The sequence below is a fragment of the Lutra lutra genome, chromosome 8, assembly GCF_902655055.1.
Source record: "Lutra lutra chromosome 8, mLutLut1.2, whole genome shotgun sequence".
Taxonomy (NCBI): Eukaryota; Metazoa; Chordata; class Mammalia; order Carnivora; family Mustelidae; genus Lutra; species Lutra lutra.
In genome coordinates, this window is record NC_062285.1 from 59,161,462 (window position 1) to 59,183,543 (window position 22,082).

General features: G+C 53.0%; 2 protein-coding genes across 4 annotated transcripts in view; both read left to right on the forward strand.

Moving 5' to 3' along the window:
* The first annotated feature begins 1,776 nt into the window (after nucleotides 1-1,776).
* Nucleotides 1,777-4,962, forward strand: RHEBL1 (RHEB like 1). Of its 3 annotated transcripts, none has more exons than XM_047743525.1 (8): nucleotides 1,777-2,029; nucleotides 2,644-2,715; nucleotides 3,063-3,130; nucleotides 3,407-3,489; nucleotides 3,579-3,635; nucleotides 3,829-3,876; nucleotides 4,219-4,333; nucleotides 4,467-4,962. In XM_047743525.1, the coding sequence occupies exons 1-8, from the start codon at nucleotides 1,978-1,980 to the stop codon at nucleotides 4,554-4,556; spliced, it is 585 nt and encodes a 194-aa protein (XP_047599481.1). In that variant the 5' UTR covers nucleotides 1,777-1,977; the 3' UTR covers nucleotides 4,557-4,962. The 3 variants fall into 3 exon arrangements, with proteins under 3 accessions (XP_047599481.1, XP_047599484.1, XP_047599482.1); XM_047743528.1 differs by having other exon boundaries at nucleotides 4,219-4,300; XM_047743526.1 differs by having other exon boundaries at nucleotides 1,906-2,029; nucleotides 2,565-2,715.
* A 4,026-nt stretch (nucleotides 4,963-8,988) lies between these two features.
* KMT2D (lysine methyltransferase 2D) overlaps nucleotides 8,989-22,082 on the forward strand; it is a 39,890-nt gene continuing 26,796 nt past the window's right edge. Inside the window, exons 1-15 of the mRNA XM_047741731.1 lie at nucleotides 8,989-10,138; nucleotides 14,410-14,495; nucleotides 14,743-14,869; nucleotides 15,052-15,275; nucleotides 15,400-15,509; nucleotides 15,683-15,845; nucleotides 16,107-16,272; nucleotides 16,373-16,487; nucleotides 16,625-16,782; nucleotides 16,973-17,118; nucleotides 17,245-18,939; nucleotides 19,033-20,132; nucleotides 20,612-20,725; nucleotides 21,077-21,187; nucleotides 21,812-21,916. Of these exons, the coding sequence (XP_047597687.1) occupies nucleotides 14,447-14,495; nucleotides 14,743-14,869; nucleotides 15,052-15,275; nucleotides 15,400-15,509; nucleotides 15,683-15,845; nucleotides 16,107-16,272; nucleotides 16,373-16,487; nucleotides 16,625-16,782; nucleotides 16,973-17,118; nucleotides 17,245-18,939; nucleotides 19,033-20,132; nucleotides 20,612-20,725; nucleotides 21,077-21,187; nucleotides 21,812-21,916 (4,383 nt within the window). The 5' untranslated portion in view covers nucleotides 8,989-10,138; nucleotides 14,410-14,446. The remainder of the gene's footprint in view (nucleotides 10,139-14,409; nucleotides 14,496-14,742; nucleotides 14,870-15,051; nucleotides 15,276-15,399; nucleotides 15,510-15,682; nucleotides 15,846-16,106; nucleotides 16,273-16,372; nucleotides 16,488-16,624; nucleotides 16,783-16,972; nucleotides 17,119-17,244; nucleotides 18,940-19,032; nucleotides 20,133-20,611; nucleotides 20,726-21,076; nucleotides 21,188-21,811; nucleotides 21,917-22,082) is intronic.

Here is a 22,082-nt window from a genome sequence, read left to right on the forward strand (position 1 = left end):
CCACTGCAGTTATTATTTTTCTATCGCAGCTTATTTATTGTTTATTTGTAGATTGTTGGTCTTGTCCAAAAGAATACTTGCTCCTTATGAGCAAATGACCCTGTCTGTGTTGTTTGCTGTTCTATTCCCAGCATCTAGAAAGGTGCATGGGATATGATGGCTGTTTGATAAATATTTGTTAATGAATGGATAAATAACACCAATTACCAACTTTAGGGCTGTTGTGAATATTAAATGAGATAACAATAAAATGCACCTGGCACCAAGTAGAGGTCCATAAACCTAGATGTTTTCTTTCTTCTTTTTCCCTCCCTCACCTCCTATATCCAATCCTTTAGCAAGTCAGATTGACCTCAGCCTCAAAATGCATCCAGAATTCTCCACTTAATTAATCTCTACCACTCTTGTCAAGCCTGCTTTAATTCTCACCTGGACTACAAGTAAGTCTCCCAACTGATCTTCTTCCCCTCTTGCTCCTGTTCGCCTCATTTCTTCACAGAGAGATTTATTTATTTATTTAAACCAGGGAAATCTTTTTTTTTTTTTTAGATTTTATTTATTATTTGTCAGAGAGAGAGAGAGAGCGCACAAGCAGGCAGAATGGCAGGCAGAGGCAGAAGCAGGCTCGCCGCTAAGCAAGAAGCCTGATGTGGGACTGGATCCCAGGACTCTGGGATCATGATCCGAGCGGAAGGCAGCGGCTTAACCGGCTGAGCCACCCAGGCCTCCCTCAACCAGGGAAATCTTTTTGAAACACAATTCAGATATTCAGATCATCATCTGCTTTCTGGGTACCCAAACTTCTTTACATGGCCGGGACCTTGCCATCCTCTTAGATTTCACCTGCTTTAGGTTGATGCACACACTCTCTCTCCCTCCCTTCTCCTGGAATTTAACAAATTTATTTTCATCGTAGCACCCATAGCACTAATGGTTTCTTCCGTCAGAATTTTGTTATCGCTGGCTCCTTATTGTCTTTCAGACCTCAGTTTAAATAGGGATTCCTTTGAGAGGAAGTATTACTAATCTAATGTGTCCATTTCTTATTATACTACCTTTTATAGCACTTAATACTATCTAATATTTCCTTGCTTATATGTTTGTTTCTTCAGACTAGGCTTTACGCATTGTGAGCAGAGAGACGTCTGTCATGTTCTTCGCTCTATCCCCAAAGCTAGAACAATGCCTGAAACATATAGTATATGCATAATAAATATTTGTCGAATAAATGAATGCATTGATTATTAGGATGACTACAAAACTTCAGACGACCTGACCACAAATCCTAACAATTTTCTCAAGAATAAGAATCGCATTTCCGAAGATCCTGGTAGACTATGGAAATTGACGATAAAAGATCTGGGGCCAAAGTCTAGGGGAAGCAGAGGTAATATATTGGAATTTGGGGCCCTTTTTTTCTCCTATCCAAGCACCTCAGAGACCTTGCAAAAGGGAAGCCTAGAATCTTCTGAGAAGAAATTCCAACCGAGCCACAACGGGTATTTTTCCATTTTTCGATTCTTAGCGGCCACTTCTGCTAGGTTGAAAATGCGCAAACACCTCTAGGACCCCGGGTTCCTTTCTGTTTCTTTATGAATGAACCGGCTCTAGTCTGCGCAGGCGCAGCTCCTGGTTCTCCGGCTCCACGTGAGGCCCACCCTTCCCTCCCGCTGGCGGCCCCGCCCTTATCCTTTCTAATGAACCAATGGCAAGCGGCCTGGGAGGCGGAGCCCCGAGCGGCGCGGCACTGTAGATCCCCCAGCGCCCGGCTCCCTCGCGTTAGTCTTGCTGTGTTGTGATCACGTGGCCAGCTCCGGGCGCGGCGCTTGTTTTGGTTTCCCTCTAGCTTGTCCCTGGCAGCTTCAGGGTGAGCGACTTTACTGTGCTGGTTGCTGCGCCTGCCTTACACTCAGATCTCCTCTTCTTAGGGCTCTTTCAGCCCGCGGTTCGGCAAGCCCCTCGGGGCCGGTTACTGCCATGCCGCTAGTTCGCTACAGGAAGGTGGTCATCCTCGGGTACCGCTCTGTAGGTGAGTCTCCGCCTTGGGGAGAGCACGAACGCACCGCGGCTTTGTGGCCAGAGGAGGCGCGCTGTCGCGGGAACACGACCCGGAGAGGAATGGTGGCATCGTTAGAACGGGGTTGTAGGACGAGGATTTGAAAGGATGGAGGAGGAAAGCCTGGGGTGGTGGTAGTGTGTGGAGGGCTGCAGGAAGTAGGAGCATGTAAGGGTTAATGTGGGCTTGGTTGCAGGAACACCAGAGTGGCCCCCAGTGTTACCCTGGAAGGGGTGGGGATGGGGTCAGGCTTTGATGGAGGAGGCGCGGTCTGTGTGGATGGCAAGTTTCAGGTGTCCGGGTGCGGGGCAGACCTGATCCTAGGGGAATCCCGGATCTTCCTAGGGGTGGGTGGGGAAAGGCAGCGGGAAAGGCTTCCTGCGGCGCTACTGAATGCATCCGGTGGCCAGGGTGCAGAGACCCAAGGCGAAAAGAGGGTGAGGGTAGGCTAAGGAAAAATATTGCATGTCACCCACAGGCTAGGGTGCTAATTTGGGGTCCTCTTTAGTCCTGGGCCACAGCCCGAAAGGACAGAGGATGTAAATGTGGACGGATGATTTGGATACAACTACCACTGCTTCCCACAGGGAAGACATCTTTGGCACATCAGTTTGTGGAGGGCGAGTTCCTGGAAGGCTATGATCCTACAGTGGAGAACAGTGAGTAGATTTCTCCCCTAGGGGTGGGGCAGGGAGGTCTTTGTTGCCCCAATTCCATAATTTGGGATTTTCCTGGTGCCAAGGGGCTGATTTAATTAGCCATTAAATCTAATCTCTTCTCCAGCAATCCTGTTCTATTAGTTGAGCTAGAGTGTGGATTTTGCAGGATACTGCATCCAGGATGGTGTAGACCAGACAATAAGAACCTTAACATTGTCTCTCCAGCTGCCTGGAGAGCTCCCTGGACCTCGTCCATCTCTATATCACCTCTAGGTTTAAGAACGGATTGGGGCACACATTGCTAGCCCTACAAGGCACCTCACAGTCAAGTTTTCTTTTCTTTTCAGCTTACAGCAAGATAGTGACTCTTGGCAAAGATGAGTTTCACCTACACCTGGTGGACACAGCAGGGCAGGTACCAGTTTGGGGCAGGGTAATTTAAATGCGGCAGTTCAATCTTGGGAGATGAGGTCTGCTTGCCTCTGTGGCTCATCTGTAAAGTGGTATTAAAAGAAAAGTGTTTTAGCAGCTGGTAGTGTTCAGTCCACATTGGAGCTACTCTGTAAATACTTGTTGAATAGAAATGACTGGAGTAGGGAGCGTCCCAGGGAGGGTCCCCAGGATGCAACCCACCGACCTTTGCTATCTGAGTGTTGTGTATCTAGGTGTTGATGTTTCTGTTTCTTGTCAGGATGAGTACAGCATTCTGCCCTATTCATTCATCATTGGGGTCCATGGTTATGTGCTTGTGTATTCTGTCACCTCTCTGCATAGGTAAGTGACCAAGGTTATGAGAGGGGGACTTGGGAGGGTCTGAGGGCTGTCCCAGAATAAGTTTATAGCTCCATTTCTTGTGTTTAAAGCTTCCAAGTCATTGAGAGTCTGTACCAAAAGCTACATGAAGGCCATGGCAAAACTCGGTAAGCGGCCCTGGGAGATAGAAACCTAGTATGGACATGAGGGGATGGAAGAGAGTGGAGGGTCCAAGTGAGGGAGGAGGCCAGGACAGATCCTGTCTGATCTTCTGGGGGAGTTGTCCAGCCACGATGTGAAGGAAGTTGGGTTCCATGGGGAGTGGGAGGGGATCCACTAGTAACTGTTATTTCTTCACAGGCTGCCGGTGGTGCTAGTGGGGAACAAGGCAGATCTCTCTCCAGACAGGTACAGAGATCTCTATAGCTCAAGGCAAAGGAAAGTGAGATGGTCTAGCAATCAGTCAGGCTGTAGTCCTGGCTCTGCCACGGACTTGAACAAATCATTTCACCTCTTTTCATTTCTAACTCGAAGGTTAAGATGAGATACCCCCTCTATTGCAAAAGCTATAATTTCATATTTCCAGTCTCAGTCCTAGGTTTCTGAGGTCTCCTTTATTTTTCTCCTTCCCCAACCCATCTCCCAGACCTTAGAAGACGGAGGGGTCAGAAGTCTAGATTCTATAATGATTTTGCAGAGAACCTGGGGACATTGCTATCTTCCATCTTCATGTTCCAAATTTGCTTCTAGGGAGGTCCAGGCAGTTGAAGGGAAGAAGCTGGCAGAGTCCTGGGGTGCGACGTTTATGGAGTCATCTGCTCGAGAGAACCAGGTGCTTGGCCTGAAGATTATGGGCAAAATCAGGGTAGCAGTGTTTTTCTTATGGCACTGCTTGGTGGTGAGGATGATGAGGGAGTGGGGTATACACCTCAGAGCTGGGTTGTATTGGCAATGAACTGATTTTTTTTTTTTTTGCCCTGAATCTCTGTCCCTTGCAGCTGACTCGAGGCATCTTCACCAAAGTCATCCAGGAGATTGCCCGGGTGGAGAATTCCTATGGGCAAGAGCGCCGCTGCCAGCTCATGTGAGCCCTCAACCATTGGGTTGCTGCCTTGATTCTGCCCCTGGCACTTGCCAGGCTCCAATGGGTGTAGGCCCTTAGGACTTCACGGGTATGGTTGCCAGCTGTGTCCCCAGTCCTCTGAGGTCACACAGTGTGGTACCCTCATGTTTGCACACTTTTCCAGGCTCCAGTGGCCTGGTTGTCAATGTTTACAATGGGCCAAGGATGTCTCATAGGCTCTGGCCTCTAGTCCTCTGTTTTTGCTAAATGAATTGTTACAACCTGCGGGGTTGCACTGTGAGTCCTAAGCATTGTTTATTTAGGACCCACTCTTCTGTGCAGGTTTTGGGTGTTGGCTGGTGAAGGGAGCTGGGGATTCCTGAAGTGGAGCAGGCTCCCTAGGGTGACCATGTATATATGCAAATAAACTGAGAAATCTTTTTGTCGTTGGCTTCTCTGTATGTGGGGAGAGCTCAGGGCCAATATCTCCTTTTCCAAGGAGTGGGGACTGTGACTTCTGGTGGGGAGTCAGGGCTAACACTTTCCTCCTACTTCATTCCTATTCCTTACTCCTCACTCATTCGGGAGGACCATTACCCTAAGACTTACTACTTAGCTTTTTTCACCTTTCTTTTCTGCTGGGTTCTGCTCTACAGGTACCAGTTGGCAGCCACTCCCATCCAAGATTGCAGACTCTTAGAATCCCCTTAACTACAGAAACACCACCCTCTAGTGGCCAGCTGCCACATGCTGACCTAGCTTCCCTCCTGGGGCCTTGGCATTGGCTGGCCCTCAGAGAGAGGCTAAGGTTTGGGGAGGAAGGAAGCCCCTCATCCTAGTGATGTAATAGAAAAGGAGCGTAGAGGCAGGGACTGAAGTGTTGGTGAAGATTTTAGCTTTCTAAGAGTTGAGTAAAGTAAGAAATAATGCTCCTGGTGTATATCCATCCTTCTGCTTCCCATATCCCCAGAGCCATTCTTTCTATCAATGTCCTTTGGTCTTTTCATACCTTGGGTGACCTTTTCACACCCTTCACACCTTTGGAATCATGCTACCTTTTTAGTTGTCAAAGGATATTGCTTCTAATTTTTTTTTAAAGATTATTTATTTGAGAGAGAGAGAGTGTGTGTGTATACAAGCCAGCATGCATGTGCCTGAGCCTGGGGAAGGAGGGGCAGAGGGAGAGAGAGAGAGACTCTCAAGGAGATTCCAGGGGCTCAATCTCACGACCCTGAGATTATGACCTGAGCCAAAATCAAGAGCCGATTGCTCAACTGAGCCCAGTCGCCCCTACTTCTACTCTTTCTTATTGACCTGCCATCTCAGTGGGAGGATGGACATCTCAGCTAGGAAGAATTGGTCCTCTCTGCCTCTACCCTTTCTGCTTATCCCCCACCCCCACCAGACATAGGGCCTAACTGGCCCAATACCTCCTCCAAGGACTTATTAGGGTTACTGGAATGGCATCCTTCACAGGGAGAACACAGACTTCTCTTGCCACCTGAGGGAAGTCTGAGGTACTCTGTTAATGCACTTAGCTGTGGAGAATGGGCAAAATCTTAGCTGTGATCTTGCTAGTGCCCAATTCTAGGCTAGTTGGGCTTACAGTTGGGGTGATTATCATGCTAGTTTTCAGAAGTTCTGCCAGCTGCTTTTGCATCTCTAATCTAGAATCTAAAAAAATAAGGGCTGCTGGAAGAAGCATTCTCCAAAGAGCAATCTCAGTAGTTTAGGATTCTCTATAAGGTTGTCACCACACTCTTTCCTTATGTTAAAATTAGGTCCTTTTGCACGTCTGACCTGGAATATTCATTATAGGTTATCTATTGCCCTGCTGCCATTTCTATGAGGTCCTGGATAGACTTAAAAATGTTTAAAGTTTTCTAAAAGTGTGTCAAGCAATCTCAAAGCCCTGATAAAAGTAATGAATAGTAGTTAATGGCTAGGTTGGAATGCTTTTCCACTTAGCTGTGTGACCCTGAGAGTCACTTAGCCTGGCTGAGCCTCAGTTTCTCATTTATGAAGTATAGTTACACCTTCATAGGGTTGAGAGAATTAGAGTGAGATGATATATGAAATGCTTAGCACAGTCTCTCATACATAATAAACCCTTAAGAAACGGTGGCTACGGGGCACCTGGGTGGCTCAGTGGGTTAAGCCGCTGCCTTCGGCTCAGGTCATGATCTCAGGGTCCTGGGATCGAGTCCCGCATCGGGCTCTCTGCTCAGCGAGAAGCCTGCTTCCCTCTCTCTCTCTCTCTGCCTTCCTCTCCGTCTACTTGTGATCTCTCTCTGTCAAATAAATAAATAAAATCTTTAAAAAAAACACAACAAAACGGTGGCTATAGTGTTACTGGAGGTCTTTTTGGTGAAGGTCAGCCTCCCTGCCTCCAGGTATAGAGAGGGACCTTACATTTCCCAGCTTTTTAGAAAAAGTGTTTGTTTAAAGATTTTAGTTTTTTAAAAGTTTTTTTAAAAAATAAATTTATTTGACAGAGCACAAGCAGGGTGAGAGGCAGGGGGAGAGAGAAGCAGACTCCCCAATGGGCAGGGAGCCCCCTGCAGGGCTCCATCCCAGAACCCTGGGATCACGACTTGAGCCAAAGGCAGACACCCAATTGACTGAGCCACCCAGGTGCCCCTAAAGATTTTATGTTATTTTTTTTAAAGATTTTATTTATTTAGTTGACAGAGAGGGACACAGTGAGAGAGGGAACACAAGCAGGAGGAGTGGGAGAGGGAGAAGCAGGCTTCCCACTGAGCAGGGAGCTGGATGCTATGCGAAGCTTCATCCCAGGACCCCGGGACCATGACCTGAGCCCAAGGCAGATACTTAACGCCTGAGCCACCCAGTCACCTCTAAAGATTTTATTTTTAAGTAATCTCTACACCCAATGTAGGACTTGAACTTATAACCCCGAGATAGGTCGTGTGCTCTACCGACTATGCCAGCCAGGTGCTCCCATTTCCCAACTAATATCTCCGTTAATTTATTCAATATAGCTGGGACATGTGTGGGGTCACTGTTGGGACTTTTTTGCTGAACTAGACCTGCATGGTCAGAGCAGGTTATATGATGCCACTGTGTGGCTAGCACAGGATATGCTTAGTTCTGATCCCTCCTATGAACCTGGCTGGTCTGTAGGGATTTAGGTTTTCTGCACTGTCCAATTTGGAAGCTACAATTCGCATAGTTTAATTTAGTATTAAAATTAAACAAAAAGTTCCTCAGTTGCACCACCTACATTTCAAAGTGCTCAACAGCTACATGTGGCTGAGCCAAATTAGTGTAGCTATACTGCATTTCCATCATTGCAGAAAATTCTGCTGGACAACACTGTAAACCCTTTCCCACAAAACCAGCCCTGTACATGATTTGCCTCTTTCTCCACATCCTTAAAAATTTTTTTTCTGATATATAAATATATACAATCTTAGGAAAAACATGGCCATTGGTTTGAATCATGGATGTCACCCGATGTGGTTCACTGGGAAATTTTACCTATTTAGCCTCAATCTCATCATCATAGACTTAATTCCACGTAGTTCATAACAAGGGTGAGAAATAACTAAGAATATATAAAGTATCTAGCATATAGTTAATTTGTCTCCTTCTGGTCATCCGTGGTTACAGCTAATGCAGAAAAGGCATTCCAATCCCTTCTCACCCAGACATATGGGGGTGTGTGTGTGGGGGGGGGGAAATGCGTGCAAGTAGTGTTTTGGGATCTTGTCTAGAGTAATAGCACTCTGGCCAGGTAGCAGCAAGGCTCCAAGGCTGCAAGGTACATCCCCTCTGTTTACTAAAAAAGGGGACACAGGGCCTGAAGGTCCCGAGAGAAAGACTGGGGTTGGGAATGGGAGCACCCAGGAAAGGAAGGAAACTCCACATTTATGTTTTGATGGGGGAGGTGTGTGTAGTGATTCTGGGGGCACTGGCTCTTCTTTCCTCACGAGGGGGTCTGAAAGGTAAAAAGAACGAACAGGGACTTGTCCCGCTTTCCTTCGGGCCCCCGGACGTGGCAAGAACCCACCCATTGCAGCGCCAGGCGCCGTGCCTCACTTTCTCCATTTGCGGACTCCAGTTCCCAGGATGCAGAGCAGCGGCCAATCTCCTGGCTCTTCTTCCATCCCCCTCCCGCGAAAGATTGCCCCAGGCCAAGGCAAGGGGGCAGGTGCTTTCAGGGACCGAGAACTGCAAGGGAACGGAACTAGAAAGTGTCCGGAGTCCTAGTTTCACCAGCCGGGCAGTGAAGGAGGCAGGTCCAGGGCCGGGGTGCAGAGGAGGGGGGCTTCTTTCCCACGTGTCTGCACGGTGGCCGGCCCGGCGCAGTCGGGGTTAACCCGAGGCGGAGGGATCCCACAGCGTGTGCGTAGAACTGCAGAGTCACAACCTTTCCTCCGAGAGGGCCGTATCCCTCCGCCGCTCCGCTCCAACACAAAATAGGGCCGCGTCTTCTCCTTTCTCCGCTTCTCGAGTGGGGTTCCCCAGGCAAAAGGCCCCCCCGGATCTCGCGCCGGAGGCTTCCTGAATCTCCACGACCGCTGCCGAGATCTTGGGCCAGGAAATAGCCCCTTCGCAGGAACCACCCTACCGGCCGAACAGGAGGCGGAGGGGGGGGAGGCGGAGCGGCGCCGCGCTGCACTACTTTCCTCTCCGGTTGCAAATGGCTGCCTCGTTCCCCACTTTCCGCTCAGTTTCCTGACCCCCGGGTGCCGGGAGCCGGGGTTGGGCCATGCACCTCTAGGCCCCCCGCGATCACAGCCAGCCGGGGGTCGAGGGGGTGCCGCCGATCAGAGCCGGCCAGGCCGGGGGCGGGGCAGCTCCCGAGGCCAGAGGGGAAGGGAGGCGAGCGCAGGGCCTGGAGCGGCCGGAGGGGAGCGGGCAGAGGGCTCGCACCGCCCGCCCCTTCCTCTTCCTCGCCCACCTACCCTCCTCCCTTCCCCGGGGGGGAGCAGAAGGTGGGGGGCTCGAAGCCTCAGAGGGCGAACGCTCGGGGTCGAGGAGCCCGGCGTTGGGTGTGTGTCAGGTTCAGTCCCGCGGCCCCGCCGGCTCCGCGTCGCCGTAGCTCGCGCGGCCCCGGGGCGCCGGCCCGGGCGGGGAGAGGGACTCGGCGCTCCAGCGAGGGTCTCACGTTCCATCCGGGCCCGGCGCGGGGCGGCGCGGCATTCCTTCCGGGCTGCTGGGGAGGCGCCTCGACGTTCCATCTGGAGAGCCTCGACGTTCCGCCCGAGCCCGGCGCGGGCGGCCGGGGCGCTGGCCCGGCCCTAGGACTGAGAGGCCGCCCGGCGACGCGGATGCGGAGCCTTCTCGCCCAAGATCAAAGCCACCGGTGCTCTCTTTGTGTCCGCTCGGGATTCGCCGCCCTGGGGCTGTCCATGGAAACCTAAACTGCTGGAACCCGAGGCAGAGAACCCCTCTTTGGCGTCTTGCTTTTTTGGGCGGGGGAGGAGGGTGGCCACTCCGACCTGGATTTACCGTTCTTGGCCCCCCTAAGCCCCCCCGTGCGGGGGGCGGCTGTGATCGCTCTGGCGGTTGGAGGTCGGGGAGCGGCCCGGGCTCTGGCCATGTTCTCGGATGAAGATTTCTGGATCGCCCTGTGAAGAGGTGAGTGAAGTCTGCCCGGCCAGGGCCCAGAAAGGGTTGGACTGGGGGCATAGCCAGATGGACTGTCTTGGCCTGAGCTGGCCTTTAGGTTGGAGAAAGGGGTGCCAGAGCTGAGGAGGGTTCCTTTGGCAAGGTCTGTCAAGGGAACCTGAGCCAGTCGCTGGGGCAGAACTGAGGCAGAACTGAGGCCTGGTGTCTGGGGTGTGCCTCTTTAAAGACTGGGGGTTCAGGGAACCACGGGAGTTTGGGAACCTGGCCAGATCGCCTTTCTGCCTGTTTATTTTTGTGTTGGGGGGAAGCTCTGCTAAACTAGGACCCAGGCCCTGATGCCAGCACCAATCCCAGTTGGCTGCTTCTCCCTCAGGGTTCCTTGTGGGCCTTGGGAACAGAACAACTTTAAGAGGGAGGATAGAGTGCCACTGCCAGGTTAGACTTACTGCCAGGTTGGACTTTAAGGTGGTTCTTGCCCATCCGGGCACCCAGAAGCAGGGTCTGAGAGACTCCAGGAACCCTAGATCTTTCACCAGGCCTTATTTCACTCTGCAGAGGGGAGAGTGTGTGGAAATTGACTAGTGTGAGGAAGGGGGTGGCTGGGGCAAGAAGGAGGCGGGGCTGGGGTCAGCTCTGGCCTTGCTGTTCAACTTTAAACTGCCCCTGCCTGGCAAAGTGACCCCAGCGAGGCCTAGTACTGTCTTAGCCTGCTTTGCCTCCCCTCCTCTGGGGATGGACATAATCTCTAGGGGATTATAGAGGAGGCCGTTGAGATTTGCTCCCTGCGAATGTGGGCTGCAAAAAATGGCTTTTGTCTCCCGCTTTCTCTGGGCCTGGTGTAGAGAGCTGTTGCCCGTAAGTCCCTGGCCAGTCCCACAGGCCCCTCCCAGATCTCTCCAACCCTTTTCAATCAGGGAATGTGAACTGGTCCTCTGATCCTGTCCCAAGCCTGCAGAATAGGGTGGCTTGTCCCTCTTTGGAGGAGAAATGACCTGATCAGAGCTGTTTCTGCTGAAGGCTGTGTTTCCAACCCTGGCAGGAGGTGTTGGGGAGAAGGGGTGTGTATGTGAGTGTATGAAGGGTGCAGCATGAGCCTCATGCCTCCGGGCCCTGGGCTGGGACAGCCCCTCTCACAGCTGTCATGCTGCCCAGCAGGGATTTGCCTGGTGTGTTTTGCTCCCCTCACTCCACTGCCTCTAACATACATATGCTAGATCCCTTCCAGCCTGGTCTTGGAAAGGAGAAAATAGGGATTTTGCTCTTGAAAGACTTCTGGGTGATAACCCTGAGGTGAGAGGTACTGTAGAGGTGATGGAATGAGGCTAGCTTTCACCCATGCTCTCTGCCCCTGCCTCCTCAGGAGCGTCCCTTCTGTTGTCTGTCCCCAGAGAACTTCCTTAGGAGGGACCTCTCCTTGTTAGCTGTGGCTAACCCCAGGATGACCCAAGACAGTCCAGAGGGTCCACAGGGCCAGTGTTGCCATTTGGATTCTTCCTGGAGGGCTGGCCCAAAATGGGGGTGGGGAGAGGTGTGGTTTGATTCTCAGGCTGGGAACCAGGAAGTCCTGAGTCCTACAGAAGAGCTGTTCACTCAAGGGCCTGTTTCAGCCTTTCACCTCTCCCAAGTCTCCATTTCCCCTTTGGCTGGGAAAATGGAGTTAAAGCTATGAGTCTGGGATGGAGGCGGGGGAAGAGTGGGTTGAGATGAACCCATTTCTCCTTCCTTACTGTTTTGGGCCTCTTAGGCCCAGGACTAAGGGAAGCCAGCACAGTTTTACTCCCTAGATCTGTGCTTGTCTGGGATCTCTAGTTCCCCAGAGGAAGGCTAGGTAGGCATTAACCCAATTTAGATCCAGGGGAAAAAACCTTTGGAGGGTGTGTGTGTGTGTGTGTGTGTGTGTGTTATGTGGTGGTTTCTGGCTGTGAAGGATGGGACAGGGGAACCTGTGGTCTTTATTTGTTTTGATCCATTCAGGGACCTGAGACTCAGCATTGGGGTGCAGGTGCTAGACTGCTGGGGTAGGTAAATGGAGCCCAGGCTTCTTGGAGGGACCTCTAGATTCTTTTTGGTACAGCTTGGAGGACATTCTACTCTTTGCTTCTTGGTCTGTCTTCCATGGCCCCATGAATGAGGCTCTGGCTTTGGAGGATATTGGTACTCTATCTTCCAAGGTTGGACTAAGGTGGTTTCTGTACCTCCCCGAGCAGTGCCAGCCTTACCAGCTTGAGAGGGCTGCGCTTGGGGGAGGGCAGAGGAATTTGTCCCTCTGGCCTTGTGTGAGGCAGTCCTCCTCCCACCTCCTATATTATCACTGTTGCTTTTTATTTCTTACTGTTTGTGACTCCTTTGGCCTTAATTTTGAGAGCAGAGCTGGTAGAGGATCTTTGGGGCATGTAGTGGTAAGGTACAGTAAGATGCACACATTTAGGCAACTTTGAAGTCTCTGGGTGTGGTCAGGCCTTGAAGGACTGAATAGCAAGAGGGGCCTGGCTGGTGCCCTGTCTTCCAACCCCTGCTTCCCAACAGTGGCTTCTAAGGGCTCCTTGAAATTCCAGAGCAACTTTTCTGTGGGCTGGCCAGATGACCACCCTCCTTTCCTTTCAGGGGTGGTTGTGTGGCAGGTTTGGGAAAGAGATGACCTGGGAATGGAGGTAACATTGTATCTTTCCCAATCTAGTAGATTCTGATAGTGGGGGGGGGGGGGTAAAATAAAATTTCTTTTCCTGTGATATGTCAAAGAAGGTGTGTTTCCAGTTTCTGGAAATGGAGTGTGAGCTCCGGGAAAGAGGATTGATAATTGTGGTTCTTGGGAAATTGATTTACCAATCCTGGCCACCTGTGAGGGTTTCCCATCTCATCTGTCCCCGTCACTCAACCCCAGTGACAAACCACTGGGGTGTTTGGTTTGGGAAGAGACACTTGTCCTTACTCAGGTTTGTGTGATCCTTCTAGTTAAATAAGAGGAGTGGAAAAGACGGGAGAGATAAATTTCTCAAACTTTTATTTAGAGTTATTTTAGGGATTTCCCCCTTCCTGTGCACTCCCCCCGCCCATCCTTTGGAACACTATGCTTTCTTTCTCTGCTTAAACCGTTACTCTTCCCATTAAGAGCTACAGGCACCTATCCCTTTCTTCCTTCTTCTGTAAGATGTCTTTTTTCCTCACCTCTGTAACTCTTCACTTCTCTCTTTTTTGTACTGTGCTTAGTTCCCTCTGCAGTTTAGGAAAATATGCCCAAAAAGTGGGTCTCAACCTTCTTAGGTATAACTTTAGTGTGTTAATTTGGATTGATATAGGCAGGCATATTGTAGAAGAGGGGACCGTTACCCCTCACCCCCATAGTGTGTGTGGAAACCCTGCTTGACGGAAGAGGAAGGAAGCTAGTCTGCTCTGCTGTGTCCTCCCTGGTTTAGAACTCCTCCAAGTGTCGGTGTGCTTCCTGAGACTACAACTCCCAGCATGCCTTAGCCTCAGGCCTGGCTACACATGCTCAGTAACTCTTAAGGCCCACTTCTGTTAACTACTAGGGACTTCTGAGGAGGAAGGGCAGTTGGCGTTGCTAAGGGCAACGACCTGAGGCCTTCAGGCTGGGTGAGATCCTGAGCTCAGTCACAGCAGGGGTCTGAGCTGGATTTGGATAGGCAGTCCAGGGGAAATTGGGGAGTTTCTTCTGTTGTGATTGGGATCTCCTGGTTGAAACCAGTGGAAGTGGGAGAGATCCATCCCTAGCTGGGCTTTAGTTTCAGAATGTATTCTCCATTACAAAGCCTCAGACTCTATCTCTGGGAGAGGGATTTTGACTGGACTAAGACTTTTCGGGTTATGGCTACCCTTGGATTGGCACTGACATACCTCTAGGATGGTAGCTGACTTGAGATCCGAGGAAAAACTCCAGGGAATAGGGCCCACCAGGAGCCAAGAACTCAGACATGAGGCAAAGGGTGGTACTAGATATAGATTGGATGTGCTTCTAGTTGGATGCTCTTACCCTGGGAATTCTTATGCAGGAGGTAGGAAGGGGGAGAGGGGAGTGGATCCCCTGAGAATCCAGAGTGGGAGACTAGGGTATGAGTTTATCCGGGAAGGAAGGAAGGCAGTGGGATAAGGATTAGGGAGAAAGACCTTCCTTGTCCTTAGAACAGGAATTTGTAGGTATGGCTTTTCTCGGCTTTCTGTAAAGTCCAGTTAGCAATAGCTGTTTTCCTTCTAGGATTCTGGGGAAAGTGTTTAGTTGGGAAGACTTACTAGACATGTAGATCTTTTATTTTTGGCTCTGACAGGTCTCCCCGAGAGGGCCCTGCCCAGTCGGAGAGAGGGATGGACAGCCAGAAGCCGCCTGGTGAGGATAAAGATTCAGAACCGGCAGGTGAGTAGGGCAAATTCTGCATTTGCTGGTAGCCTTCTGCCCTCCCCAGGCAACCTTAGGTTTCAGGAGCTAAGTCTGTGTAATAGATGGGTAATTGAAGGACTTTGTTCTTTGGAACAAAAGGCAAATTGCCATTACTATGATCCACCAAGGGTTTTGGTTACTCTCATGGGTCTGATGGGTGGACTAACATCACACAGAGGATGAGGCCGGATGTATGCTTATGCTTTTCTGTCTGTTCATTCAGCTGATGGACCTGCGGCCTCTGAGGAGTCAGGCACCACTGAGCCAGACCTTCCCAACCCGCATGTGGGGGAGGTCTCTGTGCCCAATTCTGGCGGTCCTAGGCTTCAGGATCCTCCCCAGGACTGCAGGTAACTAGTTTGGGGAAATGAGGATATAAGGGCACACAAAGATTTGATTTGAGGGTCTCAGCTTTTAAGGAGGAAGATTGAGGAAGATGAGTATTTGGGAATCAGGCATGCCAATTCACGGGGCTGTTAGGGTCACCTTTGGGCAGGGGCCTGCCATGGTGCTGACGCTTGTGTGTCCACAGTGGGGGTCCAGCGCGGCGTTGTGCTCTCTGTAACTGTGGGGAGCCCAGTCTACATGGGCAGCGGGAACTACGGCGCTTTGAGTTGCCATTTGACTGGCCCCAGTGTCCAGTGGTGTCCCCTGGGGGGAACCCAGGGCCCAACGAGGCAGCGCTGCCTAGTGAGGACCTGTCACAGATCGGTTTCCCTGAGGGCCTGACACCTGCCCACCTAGGAGAACCTGGAGGTAAGTGAGGGAAAGTGGGGTAGCTGACTTGGGTGGTAAATGGGGTAAGGGCTGGCTGGTCCTGAGCCAGTGATTACCTTTTTGCTAACTCTGTCGTTTCTTTTTACCCCTTTCCATTATAAAGGGTCCTGCTGGGCTCACCATTGGTGTGCTTCATGGTCGGCAGGCGTATGGGGGCAGGAGGGCCCAGAACTATGTGGTGTGGACAAGGCCATCTTCTCAGGGATCTCACAGGTGGGGCTGGGGCCAAGAGATTGCATAGGCAAAGGGCGGAGCGAGCAGGGCCAGTGGGCTTGTGAGAGGGTAGGGTGAGAAGGGCAGTGGGTAGATGGTGGCGGAGCTGGTGCCTGATCTGTTGCTCTGGAGAGAGCGGGGGGGGCCCTGACACTCTGTCTCCAACCTGGCAGCGCTGCTCCCACTGCGCCAGGTTCGGAGCCTCCATCCCTTGCCGCTCACCTGGGTGTCCACGGCTTTACCACTTCCCCTGTGCGACTGCCAGCGGTTCCTTCTTGTCCATGAAAACACTGCAGCTGCTATGCCCAGAGCACAGTGAGGGGGCTGCACATCTGGGTAAGAAGCCCTGCCCTCTGGCCATAGGGCGCATGAGGGGGCCATGTGTGTCCCCGGGGCTTTGTGCTCTGCAGAGCACCGTCTGTATGCCCCACTAGAATAGAGGGGGGGCTCTGTGAGCACAGGGACTTCTTGCCTGTCTTCCTTACGGTGGTGTTCCTGGTTCATTCTGTGTCTCCGGAATGCCTGATGGAGAGAGCGCTCTGCTGAGTCCTGCAAGGAACCGATAGCTGACCCATATCCTCTGTCTTCCCGCTCCAGAGGAGGCTCGCTGTGCAGTATGTGAGGGGCCCGGGGAATTGTGTGATCTGTTCTTCTGTACCAGTTGCGGGCATCACTATCACGGGGCCTGCCTGGACACTGCTCTTACTGCCCGCAAGCGTGCTGGCTGGCAGTGCCCTGAGTGCAAAGTGTGCCAAGCCTGCAGGTAAGACAAGGGGGCCGGGAGAGAACCCTCAGGTGAAGCAGGCGTTAGGGTTGAAAATAAGGGGAGGTGGGATCCTGTTGTGTGCCCCATGTTCCTGTAGGAAACCTGGGAATGACTCTAAGATGTTGGTCTGTGAGACATGCGACAAAGGATACCACACTTTCTGCCTAAAACCACCAATGGAGGAACTGCCTGCTCACTCTTGGAAGTGCAAGGTGACTGTTCCCCAAGTCGGCTGTCCTCCCCTAACTCTGCCTTCTACAACCTCCTTTTTCTGTGTTGTGCAGAGTCCTGCACTCTCTTCTGGGCTGCTCTCTGACCAGTGCCTGTTTCACCTGCTTGCTCCCCCTAGGCATGCCGGGTATGCCGGGCCTGTGGGGCTGGCTCAGCTGAGCTGAATCCCAACTCTGAGTGGTTTGAAAACTACTCACTGTGTCACCGCTGTCACAAAGCCCAGGGAGGACAGCTTGTTGGTTCTGTTGCTGAGCAGCATCGCCCCACCTGTAGCAGGTAAATGGACCGGAAGAGAGAGGGTTGGGGGGTTTAGAAGTACTGAGATCTGCAGGGGACATGTGACTTTGAGAGGAGAGCCCCAAGGTGGGCAGTAGGATCCACAGGATTCACACCTCGCTCCAGGGTGCTCTCTAGGGACTGAGAGTTGACAAGAGCTGTGGTGTCTGCTCCCCTGTACCCTCTGCAGGTTCTCACCCCCAGAGCCTGGCGATACCCCCACTGATGAGCCTGAAGCTCTGTACATCGCATGCCAAGGGCAGCCAAAGGGTGGGCACATGACTTCCATGCAACCCAAGGAACCGGGGCCCCTGCATTGTGAAGCCAAACCACTAGGTGAGTGGTGTTTGCAGGTCCCTGGAAGTGATTCCTGTCTGTTCTGTGGCAAGGGGTGGTGTCTGCTTTGCCTACTCTGTGCAGTGGAGCTGGGCTAGGTGGGAACATAGTGTGTTATGTCTGCAGGGAGAGCAGGGGCCCAACTTGAGCCCCAGTTGGAGGGCCCCCTAAACGAGGAGATGCCACTGCTGCCCCCACCTGAGGAGTCACCCCTGTCCCCTCCACCTGAGGAATCGCCCACATCCCCACCACCGGAGGCATCGCGCCTGTCCCCGCCACCGGAGGAATCACCCCTCTCTCCACCACCTGAGGAGTCTCCTCTGTCTCCTCCACCTGAATCATCACCTTTTTCTCCTCTGGAGGAGTCACCGTTCTCTCCACCAGAGGAGTCACCCCCGTCTCCTCCACTTGAGACACCCCTGTCTCCACCGCCTGAAGCGTCACCCCTGTCCCCACCATTTGAAGAGTCTCCCCTTTCTCCCCCACCTGAGGAGTTGCCCACTTCCCCACCACCTGAAGCATCTCGCCTCTCTCCACCTCCTGAGGAGTCACCCATGTCTCCTCCACCTGAAGAGTCACCTATGTCTCCACCGCCTGAGGCATCGCGTCTGTTCCCACCATTTGAAGAATCACCCCTGTCCCCGCCGCCGGAGGAGTCTCCCCTCTCCCCACCACCTGAGGCATCACGTCTGTCCCCACCACCCGAGGACTCGCCCATGTCCCCACCACCTGAAGACTCACCTATGTCCCCCCCGCCTGAGGTATCATGCCTGTCCTCCCTGCCTGAGGTGTCACGCCTGTCCCCACCGCCTGAGGAATCTCCCCTGTCCCCACCACCTGAGGAGTCTCCTACGTCCCCTCCACCCGAGGCTTCACGCCTATTCCCACCACCTGAGGACTCACCCACTTCCCCGCCTCCTAACGACTCGCCTGCTTCTCCACCCCCGGAGGACTTACTTGTGACCCTACCGCTAGAGGAGTCATCCCTGTTGCCACTGCCTGAGGAGCCACGACTCTGCCCCCGGCCTGAGGAGCCCCGCCTCTCCCCTCTGCCTGAGGAGCCCCACCTCTCCCCTCTGCCTGAGGAGCCGCACCTGTCCCCTCAGCCTGAGGAGCCGCACCTGTCCCCTGTACTTGAGGAACCATGCCTGTCCCCCGCGCCTGAGGAGCTGTGTCTATCCCCTTGGCTTGAGGAGCCGCGTCTGTCCCCCCGGCCTGAGAAGCCATGCCTGTCCCCTGCCCCTGAGGAGCTGCACCTGTCCCCCGGGCCTGAGGAGCCCTGTCTGTCCCCCCGGCCTGAGGAGCCATGCCTGTCCCCCCGGCCTGAGGAGCCACGCCTGTCCCCCCGGCCTGAGGAGCCACGCCTGTCCCCCCGGCCTGAGGAGCCACGCCTGTCCCCCCGGCCTGAGGAGCCATGCTTGTCCCCTGTGCCTGAGGAGCTGCGCCTGTCCCTTGGGTCTGAGGAGCCGTGCCTGTCCCCCAGGCCTGAGGAGCTGCGCCTGTCCCCCCGGCCTGAGGAGTTGCGCCTGTCCCCCCGGTGCAAGGAGTTGGGCCTGTCCCCTCAGACAAAGGAACCACGCCTGTCCCCTCGACCTGAGGAACCGCACCTGTCCCCTCGACCTGAAGAGCCCCCTGAGGAGCCAGGCCTATGTCCTGCACCTGAGGAATCGCCCTTGTTCCTCCCACCTGGGGAGCCACCTTTATCCCCCTTGCTTCAAGAGCCAACCCTGTCTGAGCCTGGGGAACCACCTCTGTCCCCCCTACCGGAGGAGTTGCAGGTGTCCGGGGAGCCATCCTTGTCACCTCAGCTGATGCCACCAGGTAAGGGGATGTTAGTAACCCCTTATCTGGGACAGTCTTAATTCTTTATGGCACATCTAATCTAAGAGCCTCTCTTTTTCTCTTTCTTTCCAGATCCTCTTCCTCCTCCGCTCTCACCCATTATCACAGCTGTGGCCCCGCCGGCTCTGTCTCCTTTGGGGGAGTTAGAGTACCCCTTTGGTGCCAAAGGGGACAGTGACCCTGAGTCGCCGTTGGCTGCCCCCATCCTTGAGACGCCCATCAGCCCCCCACCAGAAGCTAACTGCACTGACCCTGAGCCTGTACCCCCTATGATCCTCCCCCCATCTCCAGGCTCCCCAATGGGACCAGCCTCTCCCATCCTGATGGAGCCACTTCCCTCTCGGTGTTCTCCACTCCTGCAGCATTCCCCCCCTCCCCCAAATTCCCCTCCTTCCCAGTGCTCTCTTCCTGCTCTGCCACTGTCCATTCCCTCCCCACTGAGTCCCATGGAGAAGGCAGTGGAGGTCTCAGAGGAGGCTGAGCCACATGAGATGGAGACTGAGAAAGTCCCAGAGCCTGAGTGTCCAGCCTTGGAACCCAGCCCTACTAGTCCTCTCCCCTCCCCCATGGGGAACCTGTCCTGCCCTGCACCCAGCCCTGCCCCACCTCTGGATGACTTCTCTGGTCTGGGGGAAGACACAGTCCCCCTGGATGGGACTGGTTCACAGCCAGAGGCTGGACAGACCCCTGGCAGCTTGGCTAGTGAACTTAAGGGTTCCCCTGTGCTCCTGGACCCCGAGGAGCTGGCCCCTGTGACCCCTATGGAGGTCTATGGCCCAGAAGGCAAGCAGGCAGGGCAGGGTTCACCCTGTGAAGAGCAAGAGGAGCCACGTGTCCCAGTGGCCCCTACCCCACCCACTCTCATCAAATCCGACATTGTTAATGAGATTTCTAATCTGAGCCAGGGTGATGCCAGTGCCAGTTTTCCTGGCTCAGAGCCCCTACTAGGCTCTCCCGACCCCGAGGGGGGCGGCTCCTTGTCCATGGAGCTGGGGGTATCTACAGATGTTAGTCCAGCCCGAGATGAGGGCTCCCTGCGGCTCTGTACTGACTCGCTGCCAGAGACTGATGACTCGCTACTGTGTGATGCCGGGACAGCTATTGGCGGAGGCAAAGCCGAGGGGGACAAGGGGAGGCGGCGCAGCTCCCCAGCTCGTTCCCGCATCAAACAGGTGAGAGGCCGCTGGTTGTGGTCAGTGTGATGCCACTCTCGGGTGTGGTCCTGCGTCACTGTTAGCTTCCCACCTGGTTTATTGAATCGTAGACTCTCAGAGATCCTTTGGTTCATTCTCTAACTTCTATAAGAGGAATACTGATAGAGGGGGAGGTGAATTGTCCAGGTTTGTGGTTACCCAGTAGGAGAGTAAGGACTAGAAATTCAGGTCTCTCTAGCTACTGTTTTTCTCATTGTGCCATGTTGGCCACTCTTTCTCCTTGGGACAGGGGAATGGTTTGAGCCGGACCTACCTCCCTGTTGCTGACTGAGAGCTTGGCTTTTCCCCTGCCCAGACCGGGACTCCTGGGCCTTATCACCTATCATGCTCTGTCCATTCCTTTCCTCTCTCCCCGCCCCCCAAGCCCATGGAACCAACACCCTGTGGGATGACAAGCTCCTGACTTGCTGCTGTAATCATCCTCTTCCGTCACTCAGGGTCGCAGCAGTAGTTTCCCAGGTAGACGCCGGCCTCGTGGAGGAGCACACGGAGGACGTGGGAGAGGACGGGCCCGGCTAAAATCAACTACTTCTTCCATTGAGACTCTGGTAGTAAGGAGAGGTTTCCCATTTCCCAAACATGCTTCAGATGGCCCCTTCAGGATTAAACACCCTTTAAACACCCTGCCAGTCCCCTGCACGCTCACCTACCTACCTGCTAGCCTAGGGCCTGGCCAGCTCTGCCTGTGCTCCTTCTGTCCACCCGGCCCCCAGGCTTCTCTGAAATCTCTGCTGTCAGGCTGAGGCCCGGTTTGGGAGCTAGGGTGTTCTGCTTCTTAGTCCTGGCTCCTGGCCTTCATCTTAGCCAGAGGTTCACACCTCCTTCCCCCAACACCAAAGGGGAAAGCAGCTTAGCGGGGCCAGACCCAGCTGCCTTACTTGCCACAACTCTCTGCCTGTAAGGTTGCTGATATCGATAGCTCTCCCAGCAAAGAGGAGGAAGACGACGATGACGACACCATGCAAAATACTGTGGTTCTCTTCTCCAACACAGACAAGTTTGTCCTCATGCAGGTACCGTACCTGTCTGGTGTCCTGTCCTCAGCACTGAGACCTGGCCGACCCAGCAGTGGGTGTGCGTATTGCGGTGTGAGGATAAATGAGGAAAACCAAACCAAGGACCTGCTTCTCTGGGGATAGTGAACTAATGAGAAAACAGTGAATCAGGATCATGGTGCTCATTTGTTTGTCCATCCATCAAATTTCTCTTTAGTTTCTTCTCTGAGCTTGGCACTGAGCTAGGATAGCAAGGGGTATAGCAGTGAAAAAGGCAAGAAATGGTACCTGCCTTATTGAAGCTTATGGTTAAGGGAGGTTCACGTACATTCTCACCTGAGTTATCTCAGAGCTCATAGACTTTTGTCAGATATGCTACTCTCTCATCTTGACTAGTCTTTACCTTTCTTATCTTCCTTTTACTTCTCCTTCCTTCTACCCATGTCAGGATGTACCAATTCAAATGGTACATGGTCATGGGCAGATGAGCAAGGCATGCTAGGAAGGAATAGGTTGGTGATGGCTAAGTGTCTGATGATGGGGTGTGGGACTCCCTCCTTTCAGATTAATGTTGTAGTTGGTCTCTGGGACTGATTGAGATGAGGAGACTAGGTCATTGGGTTTTTTTGTGTGTTTCTCTAGGACATGTGCGTGGTATGTGGCAGCTTTGGCCGTGGGGCAGAGGGCCACCTTCTTGCCTGTTCCCAGTGTTCTCAGTGCTATCACCCTTACTGTGTCAACAGCAAGGTGAGTTCAAGGCCCAAGAGGCCTGGGCTAGGGAATGGAGTCAGTTACTTCTCGTCTTAGGCCACGGTTCTTATCACACTATCTTTTTTCTTTTTTTTTAAATTTGAGCAGAGTTGACACTTGGTCACACTATTTATTTTTATTTTATTTTATTTTACTTTATTAA